This window comes from Mobula hypostoma, chromosome 13 (genome assembly GCF_963921235.1).
Source record: "Mobula hypostoma chromosome 13, sMobHyp1.1, whole genome shotgun sequence".
Taxonomy (NCBI): Eukaryota; Metazoa; Chordata; class Chondrichthyes; order Myliobatiformes; family Myliobatidae; genus Mobula; species Mobula hypostoma.
The window spans coordinates 12849865-12867469 of NC_086109.1; the positions used below are offsets into that span (position 1 = coordinate 12849865).

At 37.9% G+C, this 17605-nt stretch overlaps 1 protein-coding gene across 1 annotated transcript in view; it reads left to right on the forward strand.

The window, feature by feature from the left end:
- Window positions 1-16529, forward strand: part of LOC134355433 (polymeric immunoglobulin receptor-like) — a 30737-nt gene extending 14208 nt beyond the window's left edge. The window contains exons 6-9 of the mRNA XM_063065300.1: window positions 9752-9806; window positions 10558-10649; window positions 13548-13594; window positions 15793-16529. Of these exons, the coding sequence (XP_062921370.1) occupies window positions 9752-9806; window positions 10558-10649; window positions 13548-13594; window positions 15793-16035 (437 nt within the window). The 3' untranslated portion in view covers window positions 16036-16529. The remainder of the gene's footprint in view (window positions 1-9751; window positions 9807-10557; window positions 10650-13547; window positions 13595-15792) is intronic.
- Window positions 16530-17605: the final 1076 nt, after the last annotated feature.

Consider the following 17605-nt stretch of genomic DNA (forward strand, 5'->3'; position numbering starts at 1 on the left):
GAATAGATTTGTTGGGATAATAAATCAGCCATGATGGAATGGTGGAGCAGACTCAATGGACAGAATGGCCTAATTCTGCTCCTATGTTTCATGGTATTATGGTCTATGATCTCACATGATTCCTTGTTGGCTTCATATCGGTATCAGTACATATAATGGGTTCTCTCGCTGCTGTAGATCACTGAAACCAAATCACAATTATACTCTGTCCTTAAAGTCACCATTCATTTTGTACATATCTGACAATTTCCTGTTTTCAAATTATGGTGAGTTTTCCAGGACGCACACAATGTTGCCATTCCAAAGTCACATTACTAGGTATCACTTAAGACTGTCTCCTTGCTGCTGAGAGACTGAAGCCCAGATTTTCACTCAGTGTCATCACTGTTGTTCTGATCAGGAATCCTGCTGTTTTCAGGGATACTGACAGACATGGAAGTTCAGGCAGATGTGAGGATGCAGAGACAGAGTGGAGTAGATGAGCTGCTGAGATTCCAAACTTGTGGGTTCTGGTTGAGACACAAAACTGCTGAAATCTTCAGTGTGATTGATCTTCAGAAGTTTGCTGATTTTTGGCCATAGAACCCTGTGCTATGTCTGTTCCTTTGCTTTGATCTTCACCACCAAAAAGCGGCTCAAGTTGTGCGGACTCCGTGTCAGTGTCCTGTGAGTCCGTCCATGGATCCCTTCCCATTCAGTACTCATGGTATGAAAAGACTCCATCTGTGGATTTAAATACATCTGATACCAATAAACTGGAGCTACATTGTCAATCCATAAAATAATGTATTATTGCAAAGCTTCAAATGTTAATGGAACAACGTACAGTGAAGTGGTCAGTGTGTCCATCTCCAGCAGTGTCAGCACCTGCAGAAATGTGATTGAAGTCAACAGCACGGGTAAGTGGTGCAGGGTTTGATTCTTTACGATGGTTGATGGAGTACAACTGAATGACTGATGCCTGTTGGATATTGTGTTGTTGGAACTTCACTCAGGAGCATGGAGTGTATGTTGTCACCACCTTTCAGAGAATGAAAAACCTTTCGGCACAGCAGTTCAAATGTGAGTCTCTCAGCACAGTGTCTCCTGTCTCCGATCTTCTTTCGCTGGCTGACTGTGAATGTGTCACAGCTGCTAATATTTCTGGCCATTTGTTAAGACAGTCCTTCCAAGAAAAAAATCACTCAAAATTCAAAGTAAATTTATATCAAAGTACACATGTGTCACCATACACTACCCTGAGATTCATTTTCTTGCAAGCATTCAAGTAGATACCAATAAATAAAACAGAATCAATGAAAAACAACACATCGAAGATGGACAAATAACCAATGTGCAAAAGATGACATACTGTGCAAATACAAAAGAAACAAATTAGTAATAAGTAAATAAATAAATAATATTGAGAACATAGGTTGTAGAGTCCTTGCAAATGAGTCCATAGTTTGTGGAATCGGTTCACTGTTGAAGTGAGTGAAGTTATCCACACTGGTTTAGGAGCCTGATTGTTGAAGGGTAATAACTGTTTCTGAACCTGGTGTTGTGGCAGTAGCATGAAGAAAGCATGGCCTGGATGGTAGCAGTCCCTGATGATGGATGCTGTTTTCTCGTGGCAGAGCTCCTTGGAGACTTTTATCCATATTTGCTCTGCCTGAATTTATAAACAATTATCTGTGCTGCATTTGAGAGAAAATGGGCTGAGTCATAAAATTAAAGGAGATTTATCTTGATGAAAAGTACAGAAATCACATGGATCGTGAATGTCTGTGTCCTAAAAACAACATATGACCACACAAAAAAGAAGAACTGTGTATTCTCATTCACTGAGTCTCCATGCAAAAGCGAAGACAGATTGAGCCCAAGTGAATTCTATGGGTGAGCAGTTTCAAGGACAGAAACATTATTGGAGCGGGTAGGGTTAAATTGGAAACATTCAACCACTAAACCACTGGGGGCTTGGATGAGTTGAATTCTGTCTATTTCCCCAATTCAGTGAATTGAAAATAATTGGGTAAAAAATTTAGTGACACTTAGACTGTGGAATAACAGGAATATAGATAATTATCTGGATAGCAATAGAATAGAAAATGGAGGAATATTATGAGTTTTGGGTGTCCTTGTACATCTTTCACTGAAGGTATACTTGCAGATGCAGCAAGACATAAAGAATGCAAATTGTATTCAGACTTGCAGAGAGAAGATTCGCATAAAGGAACAAGAATGAAACACTGCAATGATACAGGGAACAAATTTCAAAGTATATTTATTATTAAAGTATCTGTACCGTATACAACCTTGAAATTCATCTCCTTACGGGCAGCCATAACACAAAGAAACCTAATAGAACCTATCAAAAAAAGAACATCAAACACTCAATGTGCAAAAAAAATACTAATCAATCAAATACTAATAGTAAGCAAATAACATTCAGGACTGAAGTCCACAGCCATGAAGCCAAGCAAGCCGATCTAGGAGCCCGTTAGTTGCTGGCCACAGCCTCAACTCAGCGCAGTGATGGCTAAACCTTGTGGAGCAGTTAGCCTCACATCAGCCCGTCCCTCTTGTCCAGCCCTGACACCCTGAACTTTTCAATCTGGTCCAGTGCTTTAACCAGCCAAACAGAAAGTCATTCCTCACACTCACACTCAGGCCCTGCTGCTTCGATATGCTCTCATGCTCGGGACCCGCCGACTCAATTCGGCTCGTACCCAATATTTCCACTCAGGCCTGAAGTTTAAATCGGTCAGACACCAACTTGATCCTCACTCTCGGGCCACCAATATTGTGTGCATGATTTGGTCCGATGAAAGATGTTCCTGTTATGGAAGGAGGTGAACAAAGGAACAAGTGACATTAGATCAGAGATTTGGTTGATAAGGTTTTTATTTACTGGAGTTTAGAAGGCTGAGAGGTGATGTCATAGAAATGTGCAATATTTTAACAGGGTGATACTGGTGTAGATAGGATGCTTCCAATGCCAGGGAATACAGGATAGGCATGGAGTCTTAGAATAATCTGGAGATGCCTACTGATTGTTGATGGAGTACTGTAACAGCTTTTTGTGTCTGCTCCTATATTACTTACTTTGCTGTTTCCAAGCTGTTTTGAAATCTTACTTGAAAACATAACATTGTTTTATTATGAGGGGTGCCAAAGGTAAAAAAGAAGAGGACTCTCCTGCAACTTTGGAATCTATTATGGAGACACTTCGGAAACATAAAAAAGTATTTTCAGAGGAGTTCCAGCAGAAGTTCCAGCAGCTCAGCGCTGAAATTAAACAAATTGATGTAAAATTGGACTCTATTCAAAAAACCTTAATTGAACATGATAAACGATTACAGGAGAATGAAGATACTCTGACGATTTTAGATGCGAAAATTGAAGACCTGCAACAGCTTTGTGAAAAACAGTCAAAGTCTAATGAAAAATTAAGACAGAAGATTATCAACATAGAAAACAGAAGTAGAAGAAATAATCTACGAATTCTGGGTCTTGAAGAGTTAATGGAAGGTAATCAGCCTATGGAATCCTTTGCAAACTTCTTGGCAAAATTATTTCCTAAAATTTTAAAATCTCCACCTTAAATTGATCAAACCCATAGATCACCCGTGCCCAGACCTGTCGAGGGAGAAAGATCCCGACCAGCGATAATCTGTTTCATGATTTTCAAACAAAAGAACTTTTAATTCGTGAATTCCATTGAAGAGGTATGATTGATTACAACGGCCAGAAGATCAGAATTGTTGAGGATTTTTCACCTGAGGTGGTGAATGAGCACTTCAAGTTTAAACAGGTTATGTCGGAACTGTATAACAAAGGTTTCAAGCCATCTCTCTGTTACCCTGCTCGGCTCAGAATTATTTTGAGGAATGGTTCTCAGAAATGGCTCCGTTCAATACAAGACGCTCAAGAGTTTTTTTAGAATCAGGAGACTAACTGTTTAATATCTTCCTACATGAATAATTGCTTCTTTTACTTTTGGTATACCTTTGCAGCTAACTCTCTTTTTGAACTCTTCAATGCTTTACTTAAAAAATAAGATTTTAATGAGATAATACCTTGAGTGTTAATATGTTTTGAACTTTGATAGTTTTTTTTAAATATTATATATTATACATTTTTGAGGTTTTTCCTTTCAATAAGGTTTAGTTGCTTTGTCTCATGAGTTGTCTAGGTTGGAATGCAGTTAATCTTGGAAAATGATTTGGACCTATACTTTTGGGAAAGTAATGTCATTAGGTTTAGCTGTCGACTGACTATTGGTCGGCTTTTTGACTTTGGGTGGGGGGCGGGGTGTTTTCTTTTCTGTAAGCTGTTTTGGTCACTTAGCCACACTTGTTGCCTGGTTACCCTATCTCAAAGTTCATTGTTTGGATTTAATATACATTCCAGTGGTTACTATTCTAACCTTTCTTTTAAGTAGTATTAAGAATGGATCATACTATTAATTTACTTAGTTTTAACGTAAATGGATTAAACTACCCCGTAAAACGGAATGAGATATTTACCTACATTAAAAAATTTAAGGTCCCAATTATTTTTTTACAAGAAACTCACGTTCGTAAATATGACAACTTATGCATCTTTAGTCGTTGGAAAAGATAACAATTTCATTCCTACTTTCAGGATAAGTCGAGGGGATTTTGATTTTTATAGATACAGTTTCTTTTGTTCAACATAAAGTACCAATGGGCATTTGGTTATAGTATCAGGAAAATTAGATAATAAATTAATGGCACTTGCTAATGTGTATGTCCCGAATATAGATGATCCAGGGTTTTTTTGAGTGTTTTTTTTTGCTTTTGCCAGATTTAAGTCTTTACCCACTGGTCTTGGGCAGAGATTTTAATTGCTGGTTAGACCCAGTTTTAGATTGATCATCTTCCAAACCAGCGACACTTAGTAAATCAGCCTTGTTTATTCAATCTTTTCTAATGACATATGATATTATTGATGTCTGGCATTTCTTACATCCAATAGATAAGGAGTACTCGTTTTTTTCCCATATCCAACATAAGTATTCCAGGATTGATTATTTTTTATTGATTGCCCAATGATTCCATCAGTTTGATGCTGTGAATATAAAGAGATTGCTGTCTCAGATCATGCTCCTGTGTTTTTATCTTTCAATCTCCCTCGTCTCCCTCAAATAAACAGATTTTGGCATTTTAATCCAACTTTGCTATCAGATAAGGATTTTTTAAAAAATTGGAGAGACAAATTACTCTTTTTTTTGAAGAGAATACACAGGAAAAGACTTCTAGTCTTATTATATGGGATGCCCTTAAGGCTTATATTAGAGGACAAATTATTTTTTATACTGCAAATGTTAAGCAAAAAGCTAATAAAGAGAGAATTGAAGTAGCTAATCAGTTGAAACAATTAGATCAGAAATACGCCTTGGCTCCAGAACCCGCTTTATATCAAAGGCGTGTTGAAATTTAAACTAAATATGATCTTCTTTTAACATAGCCAATTGAAACTCAACTCCTAAAAGATAAAAGTCAATTTTATATTCATGGAGGCAAAACAGGTAAATTATTGGCTAACCAATTAAAAACATTTATAGCTAAATGGCAAATTAAAGAAATTCGTAAAGCCAATGGTGATAGGACAACTGATCATTTAGATATAAATGATAGCTTTAGAGAATTTTATTCTAAACTTTATAGTTCTGATCTTCCTAAAGATAATACTGTTATGAATAATTTCTTAGATCAATTAAACATCCCTACACTTTCTGATGATAACCGAAAACAGTTTGATCTACCTATTTCTTATGAGGAAATGGCCGAGGCTGTATGTTCATTGCACTCGGGGAAGGCTCTGGATCTGATGGATTTTCCGGAGAATTTTATAAGGCTTTTTTCCTCATTGGTTATACCTCACATATATTCAGTCCTCCTGGACTACTTTAAGTTGGGTAGCTTGCCACAATCTTTTTATGCAGCTTCTGTTTAACTTATTCTTAAAAAGAATAAGAACCCAACTGAATGCTCTTCGTATAGACCAATCTCCTTACTTATTGTTGACACTAAAATCCTATCCAAAGTTTTGGCTCACAGGATTGAAAATATTTTACCATCTATCATTTGGATTTCTTAAAAATTGATATTCCCACTTTAATATTCGTCATTTATTAAATGTTATTTAATCTTCTTCTAAAGAGATATCAGAATGTACAATATCCTTAGATGCTGAGAAATCTTTTGATCAGGTTGAATGGAATTATTTATTTAAAACCTCAGAAAAATTTAATTTTGGGCCCAATTTTATTCGATGGATTCAGTTACTTTATTTATTTCCCTCTGCTCGAGTTCTTACTAACTCTCAGAATTCCAAAACATTTAAACTTCAACATGGAACATGGAAGGTTGTCCTTTGAGTCCCTTGCTTTTTGATCTGGCCTTAGAACCCTTAGCTATTGCTTTTTGAGAATCTAATCATATCACTGGTATTTTAAGGAGAGGTACTATTCACAAAGTTTTGCTTTATGCTGACAATCTATTGCTTTATATTTCTAATGCTGAGACTTCAGTACCTTCCGTGCTTTCCTTGCTCTCTTGTTTTGGTCAGTTTTCAGGATATAAATTAAACTTTCATAAAAGTGAACATTTTCCTTTGAATAATTTGGTATCAATTAATACTAATCTTCCTTTTGAATTTGTAAAAATTCAATTTACTTATTTAGCTGTAACAATTACCAGGAACTATAAATATTTATTTAAAGCAAATTTTTTTACCCTACTGAATTATATAAAAAGGGCACTATCAAAATGGTCGCCCCTTTCATTATTGTTGATTGGCCAAATTAATTCTATTAAAATGAATATCTTGCCTAAATTTTTATCTTTTTCAGGCCTTATCTGTTTTTATTCCTAAATCCTTCTTTGATTCTTTTGATTCTACATATCTTCATATATATGGAAAAATAAACTTTCTTAACTAAATAAAGTTCATCTTCAAAAAGCTAACAAGAATGGAGGTTTAGCTTTCCCAAATTTTAGGTTTTATTACTGGGCAGTCAATATACGGAACCTCACATTTTGGTCATATTATGTTAACCCAGAGGACTGTTCGGTTTGGGTTTCTTTAGAAGCTACCTCTGTTAATAAATTTTCTATAATTTCTCTTCTCGGATCCTCAATTCCTTTATTTTTAAGTAAACTAACTGATAGTTAGGTACAATTTAGAAAATATTTTGGTTTATTGAGATTTTCTCTTTCAAGTCCCATTTTTACTAACTTTTTTTTAAACCTTCTATGACTGATGTATTTTTCAAAGATTGGGATAGACTGGGTATTAAATGCTTCTAGGATTTGTTCGTGGAGAAATTCACTTTCCGTTTGAGCAGTTGTCAGCTAAATATAGCTTAACAAAAATCCACCTTTTTCGATATTTACAAATTAGAGACTTCCTGCGATCTCAATTACATACATTTCTTTAAAATCCCGATAAGAATTTATTAGATGTAATTTTTTAATTTGAAACCTTTTCATAATGGATCAATATCTAATATTTATGGTATATTGTTGGGAATGAGAAATGCCCCTTTACACAAAATTTAAAATCTCTGGGAACAAGACTTACAGACTTCAATTTCTGACGAAACTTGGAATGAAATTTTTAAATTGGTTAATACCTCATCATTGTGCCTGTCATTCCCTCCTACAGTTTAGTGGTTCATAGGGCCCACATGACTAAAGATAAGCGGTCTCTTTTTTATTCAGATATATGTCCCTATTGTGACAGATTAACAATGGAGAAGCTTCATTAATTCATATGTTCTGGACATGCCCGAGTCTTGAAAAATATTGGAAGGAAGTGTTCCAAACTTCTTCTGTACTTTTCAAAGTAAATTTTAAACCTAACCCTTTGACTGACTTATTTGGAGGAAAATATATCATCTTGGAGACACCTGATTTGCACATTTTGGCTTTTATTTCTCTTATAGCTGGGAGGGTATTGTTGCTTAAGTGGAAGGATGTTGCTCCGCCTACACATGTTCAATGGATAAGTGATGTTATGTCGTGCCCAAATTTAGACAAGATTCATTGTTCAATTTCTGAATCTAGACAAGACTTTCTAACATTGTGGGGACCCTTTTTGAATTATTTTCAAAATCTTTGACTTGTTATTATGTACAGATGTTGGCCAATAATATGTTTTATATATGATAAGGATTTTTTTCCTTTTTTCTTTCTTTACCAAACAGCTTTTCTTGGTAGTGTGTTTAGATTTTTTTGTATAATAAAATTATTACTTTTCAATATTACAATTTAATTTAATTTACATGAATACAGGGTAATGAGACTATAAGTGTGATTAAATATATTGCAATTGATATAATATATATCCTCCCGTACTCTGTATTCTTTTATGTAAGAAATCAATACAAATATTGAAAAAGAAAAAAATAATCTATAAGGGTGAGCCATTTAAGACTGGGAATAGGGAAGACTTCTTCCCTCTGAAAGTGGAGAACCCTGTATTCACGAAAGATTTAGTTGTTTTTCTCAGAGGTAGAGAGATCAAAAAAATATGGGAGAGAATTATCTCCCAGAAATACTGGATATCACAGGGTTTATTGAAAGACAGAAAGCAGGTAATCACCAATAATAGTGGAAAGGTGTTGGGAATACTGATATGGGAGAAAACCAATAAATCTCCAGGTTCTGATACTCTACATCCCAGATAACATAAGGAATTGGCATTGGGAAAATATAGATGCATTGCTGGTCCTTTTTAATTCCAATGGATTGGAGAGAAGATCACTACTCTATTTTTAAAAGGAGGTGGAGAGAAAAGAAGAAATTACAGATCAATTAACCTGACATTGGTATCAGGAAATGCGGTGAAGAAGGACAAAACCAAAACCAATGTATTGAATTGGTCTTGAGTTTCTTTGCACCCATTATAAATTTCCCCATTTCTGTCTGTTAGATATCCTATATTTGTTTTAATTAACCTTCTGTTCACATACGTATTGAAGTTTTCACATAGGTACATATGTTTCCGGCAAACTTGCTCACTTTCTATATTTTCAGTGTTTTAATCAATTACTTTGTTTTCTTTTAACTTCTAAAATACTTCTAATACTCAGCATTGCTGCTTTTACTGAACATGGCACATTTCCCTGGATCTAATAGGTTCACAAATTTCTTTTGAAAGTCGTGCTTGATAGTCTAAAAGCTCGAAGGGGGTCTCTTTAATGCATAAAGTATTCCCTGAGGAATAGATGGAGCTCATGTTGAAAGGGATGTTTCACAGGCTGCAGGGTCCGGACTGGGGACAATTACAGGAGAACATTGATCATCATTTCATTCTTATACTTAGATCTATTACTCTGTGCAGTTTAAGCAAATGTTTCAAAAATGAAAAGCTTTATTCAAATATCTGAGTGCTCGCTGGCGGAGTGGAAAGTTTTCCTCCAACAAGAGAATCACAGAAATCCTATACGTACATAGAAAATCGTTATCAATATTTTATGACAGCTTCTGAGAATGGTTGAGGTTTCCGTCACACAAAGTCATACTGGGGTTCGAGGATGGGAATGAGTGGACAACATAAAATTGGTGTACGTTCTGATATATGTGCAACAAATAAATCTCACCTTTAATCATTAAAAGTGTATTAAATAACAGATCACCTTTGGTCTACCGTGCTCAAATACCTATTGGTCTTACAACTCTGCTCTCTTGGTTTTGCAAGTACAAAGCAGATGAAATTGAATTTCATACTCTTTTAACAGGGTCAAATCATTTCAGTGAAAATACTGTGACAAAATCAAAGACAAGTACACAAAGGTAAGAAACTATTTCACCTCAAACGTAAAGTATAAGGTTCTCTCTACAGGAGGTTTCACTGCGACTGTTTCCAAATATATTCAGTGGGAGAGAAATTTGTTTCTCTTTAACTGGATTTACACTTGTTTGACATGATTAACTTCAATGAAATGATGTATTGGAAACTGAATATTCCTGATTTTATTGTACAGGCATCAAGCCTGAAAACAAATATAATTTTCTTAACCTAAATATTTAATAATTTAAGTATAGCAGTTGAAGCTCATGTTCTGAGTCATAAAGTCATTGTTATATATTAGAACAACAGGCTCTTCAGCCTGACTCGTCCAAGCCAAACAAGAGTCCAGACAGCCACGAAACGAAGAAAACCATGGGGGCCGTTCCAAGAACAGGTTCGGTTACATGGTCAGCAATGGTGTCTGTCAGAGAAGAAACTGCCAATCAAACCCATTGTGCAACAGTTCTGATGAAATGTTTGCAAAGGAATATGGTAGGGTTCCCAAATGGCCTGGACAATCGTTACTCTCTAACCAACATCACTATCATTGGTCATGGTCACATTTCTGCTTGTGAGACCTTGCTGTGAGCAGATTGGCTGCTGCAATTTCCCACAGTCAACAGTGTCTAATGTTCACTTTCTGAGCTGCAGACATCCTGAGCTCATGAAAAATGCTGTGTAAGTGTCAGACTTTACAAATGGCCAAGAATAAGTGGTGAACCAGGACTGACCTTTTCCTATTCTTTACCACAGACACACTTACATGATTGTGCTCAGTATCATTGGAATTCTTCTCATACTACTTGTCGTTTGTCTCCTTTGCTACCTGAAGAGAAAAAACAGGGGTAGGTTTTGTTTTTGCTTTCATTATTTCATGATGAAAATGATAGCAACTGCTGAATCTGAAGGAACGTGATTCGGTTGCAGTCAACAAAAAGCCAGGTTTAGAGTGCTGATGTGTTGGTTTACAACACATGAATGAATGGTGTTGCTCTCACTGTAACATGGTGACTCCATTATTCCTGAAACATCAGGTGATGGAATCTCACATCAACTGTGGAATGGCAGAGAACCAAGAGTTTGGGTAGGAGAAAGATTTAGATGGTCTCGCCTGTTGTTCTCAGTTTTGGGAAATTAACTGTTGTACAGTATTTGAAAGTGTATTCAATAAGCTGTTCCTCAGTACAACCCCCAATTAAATGCAATCGTTTGGACAATGTATGTGTAAAATCATACTCACATGCAATTCTCCAATTAAAGATCAGGTGTATCTTTTACCAATCTATCACTCACTACATATCACTGGAGAAACTTCCCTGCTCTTATTGGAAAAGTTGCTGTAGATTAACTTATAGTCTGCTTTGTTGAGATGATCCTGAGATGGGCACCACGGTAGCGTAGAGGTTAGTGTGACGTGATTACTCCTCGGGGTATTTTGGAGTTTGGAGTTCAATTCCGGTGAAATTCAGTAAGGAGTCTCTACGTCCTCACCATCGAGTGTGTAGGCTTTCCCGGGGTGTTCTATATCTTTCCCACAGCCCAAAGACGTACCAGGTATGTTATTTGGTCATTGTAAATTGTCCCATGATTAGGTTAAGGTTAATCACGTTTGTCAGGGTTGCTGGGTCAGCATGGCTCAAAGGGCCAGAAGGGCCTACTCTGTGATCTATAAATAAATAAATGAGTAATCTTGTGTCCCTTCAATAGACTTTGTATACCAGTAAAGAGAGCTGTGAGTACAGTGATCTTCTGTGTGTTATTATCAGATGGGGAAATTGAGTTGATCACTGGAAAATAAAGCCCCTGCAGCCTCATAACTCATTGGCTGAAAATTATAACAATTAATAATTCAACTGCTCCCCGTGATGTATTTCCTGGCTTCTCTCTCTCTCCAACAAACCAGACAGTTACTTTCAGCCTTGTATTATCGCCAAGTCACTGTTTGTTGCATAGATCTGAACAGAAGGAATGCATTCTTTTCCAAAGGAGAAATTCCCTAAAAGTTCAATACCTGAGATACAGGCAGAAAAGTGCTCGGAATGCTCAGCATGTCAGATGGCAGCTGTGGAGAGAGGAACAGCTGATCCTTCAAGGCAACGGTCTTGCATCAGAACTGGAAAATGTGAGCAATAACGAGTCTCGAGGTGCAGAGGAAGCACGGAAGCAAGCACAAAAAAGTGCGATTCTGATAGAGTACAAGACAGAAAAAAACACTAGAAAAGAAGATGTGTGAGGCAAAAGGTGGGTGGTAATAGGATTAATGAAGAATTAAAGATGAGCGGGCTTTGAAATTTGATATCTTCATTGGTGACATTATCCTCATCAGTAACAGAGTGTACTGCTCTTGATTTCCCTTGACATTTCTCTTTATATTGTTAACTACTATTAATAAAAAAAATGAGACGGGCTTTGGGAAGTAAAATCTGTTCACAACTCAACTTCCACTGTTCTGCTCCTCACTCAGGAGTTTTCCCTGTTTTCTTAAGGTAGTCAGACAGGTAAACTCCAGTCCAGGTGTAGTTGTAGTCTGAAGGCAGTTCTATTGTCCAGCAACACATTACAGTGAGCCAGGAGCTCAGTAAGCAAAATGACAGTGTTTCTAGATGATCTCACAAGAGATGGATTTAAATATTATTATAAATTCATTTGACTCGTAACAAAGTGTTTCTGAATGAAAAAATATACAAATGATTATAAAATGGCTGACCTGATGTCGAAGGTCAATTGCTTAGAAACACAGTTGTAAGGAATGAAAAACAGCTGCAAACTTACAAGTAAGCACTGATATCTAGTGGCTAGAAATAAAATAGCAAACCATATCGGCGGGGACATAACATCCACTAATAGTCTCAGGTCATCAAAACCATTTATTGAGAATGGAACATTCAGATTCTGTATGACCCCAGGGTGAGACAACAGATTAAATTGTTGATCTCAGTGTTGAATTTGAAAGGTGGTTTTATGGTCAGTTGGAAAATGAGGTGATTTTTATTTTGGGCAGTTTGTTCCTTCTGTCTGAGGGACAATCTTCCACAGAGCCCTGGAGAGATAATGAGAATTTTGTCAGATAATCTGCTCCACCATATTGTGAAGGAGAAATCTGATCTAAAAGCACACACAGACAATGTAGAAAACGCTTGGTAGATCAGACAGAATTTTTAACAATGAAAAACAATTAAAATGTCAAATCCAAAACCGTCATTACACTGTACAAAGATGGTAAACATTAGTTTTCAGTAGCAGAGAAGGTGGTGGGGGGGTTGTAAAAGCTATGATCCTTTCTGAACATTGTGTAGTAACCAGAGCAGAGGTTTGCTCTGTGTGGAGAATCATTACTGTGTTGCAGCTGGGGTTCCCGTGGTTCTGAGATTCAGTATGGGTGTCATGGTAACCTAGCGGTTCAGGTGAAGCTATTACAGCTCGGGGCGTTCTGGAGTTTGCAGTTCAATTCCAGAGCTGTTCTGAAAGGAGTCTCTGTATGTCCTCCCTGTGGGATGCATGGATACACTCCGGGTCCTCCAGTGTCCTCCCACAGTCCAAAAACGTACCAGGTAGGTGAATTGGTCAATGGAAATTGTCGCATGATTAGGATAGGATTAATCTGGTTTGTCGGGGGTTGTTGGGGTGGCGAAGCTCAAAGGGCTGCTGGGGCCGACTCTGTGCTGTATCAATCAATCAATAAATACATATTCATGTCTGTGCTCCCCTCATGGAATTTTTAGCAGTAATGTTGTATTTTCCAGAATCGAAGCACAACACATCTCACGGAGAAGGCAACAATGAAATCCAGGTACGGACATGAAGTATAAAGTGTCTGAATGTTTCAGAATGTTTAACAATTGGATTACATAGGAGTTTACAGATCATTCATTCCCCCCCCCCCCGCCACCAGTCCATTCCAGTATTATTTTACACAAACCTCTGAACACCGCTCTCACTGAATCCCATCAGCCTATCTTTCCAGTTATTTGTCCCTTGCTCTCATGCTCATCCAGATTTTCCTTCAGTCTATCCATAATATTTTGCGTGACTATTCTTCAAAGTGGCTCCAGGCCTGATTATCATTACCAAATGGTGAAAAGCGAGGTTGGTCCTTTCTCTACTGTTAGAGATCGAGTGTCTAATTGTCTAAATCTGTCTTTGGGTTTAATAATTTACCAGTTTACATTTTGTGTAATCCGTCTGAGTCTCAAACTCTGATGTGAAGTCAGAAAAATAGGCAAGTCTATTCAGAAGAATAAACTGGGGATGGCACACTGGCATAGCGGTTTGCGTAATGCTGTTACAGCGCCAGCAACCTACATTCACCGTGGCTGCTGTCTGTATGTTCTCCCCATGACTGTGTGGATCTCATCTGGGTGCGCCCATTTCCTCCCACATACCAAAGTCCGTTACTTTGGTCACATGGGTTTAATTGGGTAGTATGGGTTTGTTTGGCCAGAATGGCCTGTTACCATGTGGTATATCTAAATAAGTAAATATCTGTTCTGTGCTGACCTCACCCACCCAACTTTCTCACTCTACCCCTCAATCCTGACACCAGTATGAATATTCTATTGTCTATTCGGTCTGTTATAAACAACATTTTTTGTGATATTTTCCACAGTTTTCAGAATGTTTGTTTATTATTATCTTCTTCATTAAAATCCCAATTGATTTAACTTTGTCCTAATTGAATAATTAGGGTCAATGTTATCAAAGAGATTCAATTGTTCTCTCAACTTCATCAGTTGCTTTTCACTTTCTCAAAGGTAACTGCAGGGTGGGGATTGTTGAAGGATTCTGCTCTGCCGTACATTTTCCCTTGTTGGCATCACTTCCCCTCCAAGAGCTGTACCCTCAGAAAACTGTGTGTTCCTCTTGTGCATCCTCCAGTCTCTGAGTCCTACCACCAATGTCAGTAGCTTCAGCTGCCCAAATCCCACATACTAGACAAATCCCACAAATCCATGAACTCCTGCAATTCTGTCCTCTTAACTTTTGTTTGTTAGAGATACAGCAGAGTAACCGGTCCTTCCGACCCACGAACCACTCAATTACACCCATGTGCTCAATTAACCTGCTACAACAAACCATTTAGACTGTAAACCCTAAAAGTATTGTAATTTACCCAAATAATTCTCAAGTTAACATAGAGCATAGAACATAGAATAGTACAGCACATTACAGGCCCTTCAGCCCACAATGTTGTGCCAACCCTCAAACCCTGCCTCCCATATAACCCCCCACCTTAAATTCCTCCATATACCTGTCTAGTAGTCTCTTAAAATTCACTAGTGTAACTGCCTCCACCACTGACTCAGGCAGTGCATTCCACGCACCAACCACTCTCTGAGTAAAAAACCTTCTCCAATATCCCCCTTGAACTTCCCACCCCTTACCTTAAAGCCATGTCCTCTTGTATTGAGCAGTGGTGCCCTGGGGAAGAGGCGCTGGCTATCCACTCTATCTATTCCTCTTATTATCTTGTACACCTCTATCATGTCTCCTGTCATCCCCCTTCTCTCCAAAGAGTAAAAGCCCTAGCTCAAGTTCATTTTCAACCTCTTCTCTTGCTAAACTCTGTGAAACACCTTCGAGCAGTTTAGTGTGTTGGTGTTGTAAAGCAACATGCTGTTGTTGCCCAGTTAGTAGTGGGTCCGGACTAAGGATTACAGCCACTGAGTCATAAAATGTTATCAAACATTCTGGAAAATTATATTCTACAAGCTGATTGAATGAATCAGGGTTTATTTAAAGAGAGGAAACTGAAGGTGTTCTGGAAGATGTCTGCAAGAGTATCAAATTGTTTTATAGAGTAGTGAATATGTTTCCACTTAAAGTTGAGAATAGAACTCTAGCTATAAACATAAGATAATTTTTTTTTAAATCCAGCAACTCAAAACCATAGATCAGAAAGCAAGGAGCCTTCTCCCTGCAACCTTTCATGCCTCACCTTCCACATTCACCAACCAGACAACAGATCTTGGAATTGATTTATCTTCTCAGGAAACGGCCACGTTGGAAGAAAACATCGTTTATGCAGATCTACACCATTATCAAAACAATGAGGCAGCTGCCCAGTCGGCTAACAATGAAAATGGAACTGTGTATGCAAACATGAAATTTAAAAGGAAGTCACGAGCAGGACACTCTGTTATGGATGAGGACAACGCCACCTATGCAGATATCAAATTTCAAAGCCAACCCACAAAGCCCAGACGGAAAGCTTTCTCTCCTGGTACTCCATAGGACTCAGAATAAGTTTGACAAAGTCATTATGTGGAGTAAGGCAGAAGATTTACACTCAGAGGCCACTTTATTTGGTACAGTTGTACACTTGCTTGTTAATGCAAATACCTAATCAACCAAACATATGGCAGGAACTCGATGCATAAGAGCATGCATGTTGGCATGTTGCGCATTGAAAACTATTCTTCTGCACACCACTGTTGTAACGCATGTTTATTTGAGTTACGCAAACACGAGAAAATCTGCAGATGCTGGAAATTCAAGCATCACACACAAAATGCTAGTGAAACGCAGCAGATCAGGCAGCTTCTATAGGAAGAGGTACAGTCGACGTTTCGGGCCGAGATCCTTTGTCAGGACTAACTGAAGGAAGAGATTGTAAGAGATTTGAAAGTGGGAGGGGAAGTGGGAGATCCGAATTGATAGAAGACAGGAGGGAGAGGGATGGAGCTAAGAGCTGGAAAGTTGATTGGCAAAAGGGATACAAGGCTGGAGAAGGGAGAGGATCATGGGATGGGAGGAGAAGATCATGGGATGGGAGGGGAAGATCATGGGATGGGAGGAGAGGAGCACCAGAGGGAGATGGAGAGCAGGCAACGAGTTATAGTGAGAGGGACAGAGGGAGAAAAGAGAGAGAGAGAAAGAAAGGGAAAAAAATAACTAAGGGATGGGATAAGAAGGAGAGGAGGGGCATTAACGGAAGTTAGAGAAGTCAATGTTCATGCCATCATGTTGGAGGCTACCCAAACGGAATATAAGGTGTTGTTCCTCCAACCTGAGTGTGGCTTCATCTTGACAGTAGAGGAGGCCATGCATAGACATATCAGAATGGGAATGGGATGTGGAATTAAAATGTGTGGCCACTGAGAGATCCTGCTTTCTCTGGCAGACAGAGCGTAGGTGTTCAGTGAAACGGTCTTCCAGTCTGCATTGGGTCTCGCCAATATATAGAAGATACTGTCACCTTCCTGTCAGTTTAAACCAGTTTTGTCATTATCCTCTATTAGACCTCTGTTTATTTACTGATCCTTCGGGTTCGTTCAGGAGACAGGAACGATGAGCAGTCTTAGCTCTAATGATCATTTATTTTAAAGTACAAATAAACATACAAATACTAAGCAACACGCACAAAATGCTGGAGTAACTCAGCAGATTAAGCAAAGTAAATGAAGTGTGAGAAATTATGCCTGGAGGTAAATGAATGGCAAAAGATGTGAAGTCAAAATGATGGCATCTCTGAAAACTCCATGACCTTTATAGTTAAGATCAGGAAAATCGACAGAAATAAACTAATTAATAGGCCACATAATTAAAAGGCCACATAATTAAAACAATTACCTCTCGTGGGTAACTTGCTAATACTTAGCCAATGGAAAGTGAGGAAGGTGATAAACCATTAGTTTAACTGCTATACCGGTTTCTGTCGGGAGTGGGGACGAAATACTACATACTGCGAAAAATACATAAATTTGTTAAAATGTACAAATCTTATAAGAAAAAGTATTGTTTTTAAAAAGCAGTGGTTTCCAACACCTCTGACCTCTCTCATTAACCAGGCATTGCGCGCACA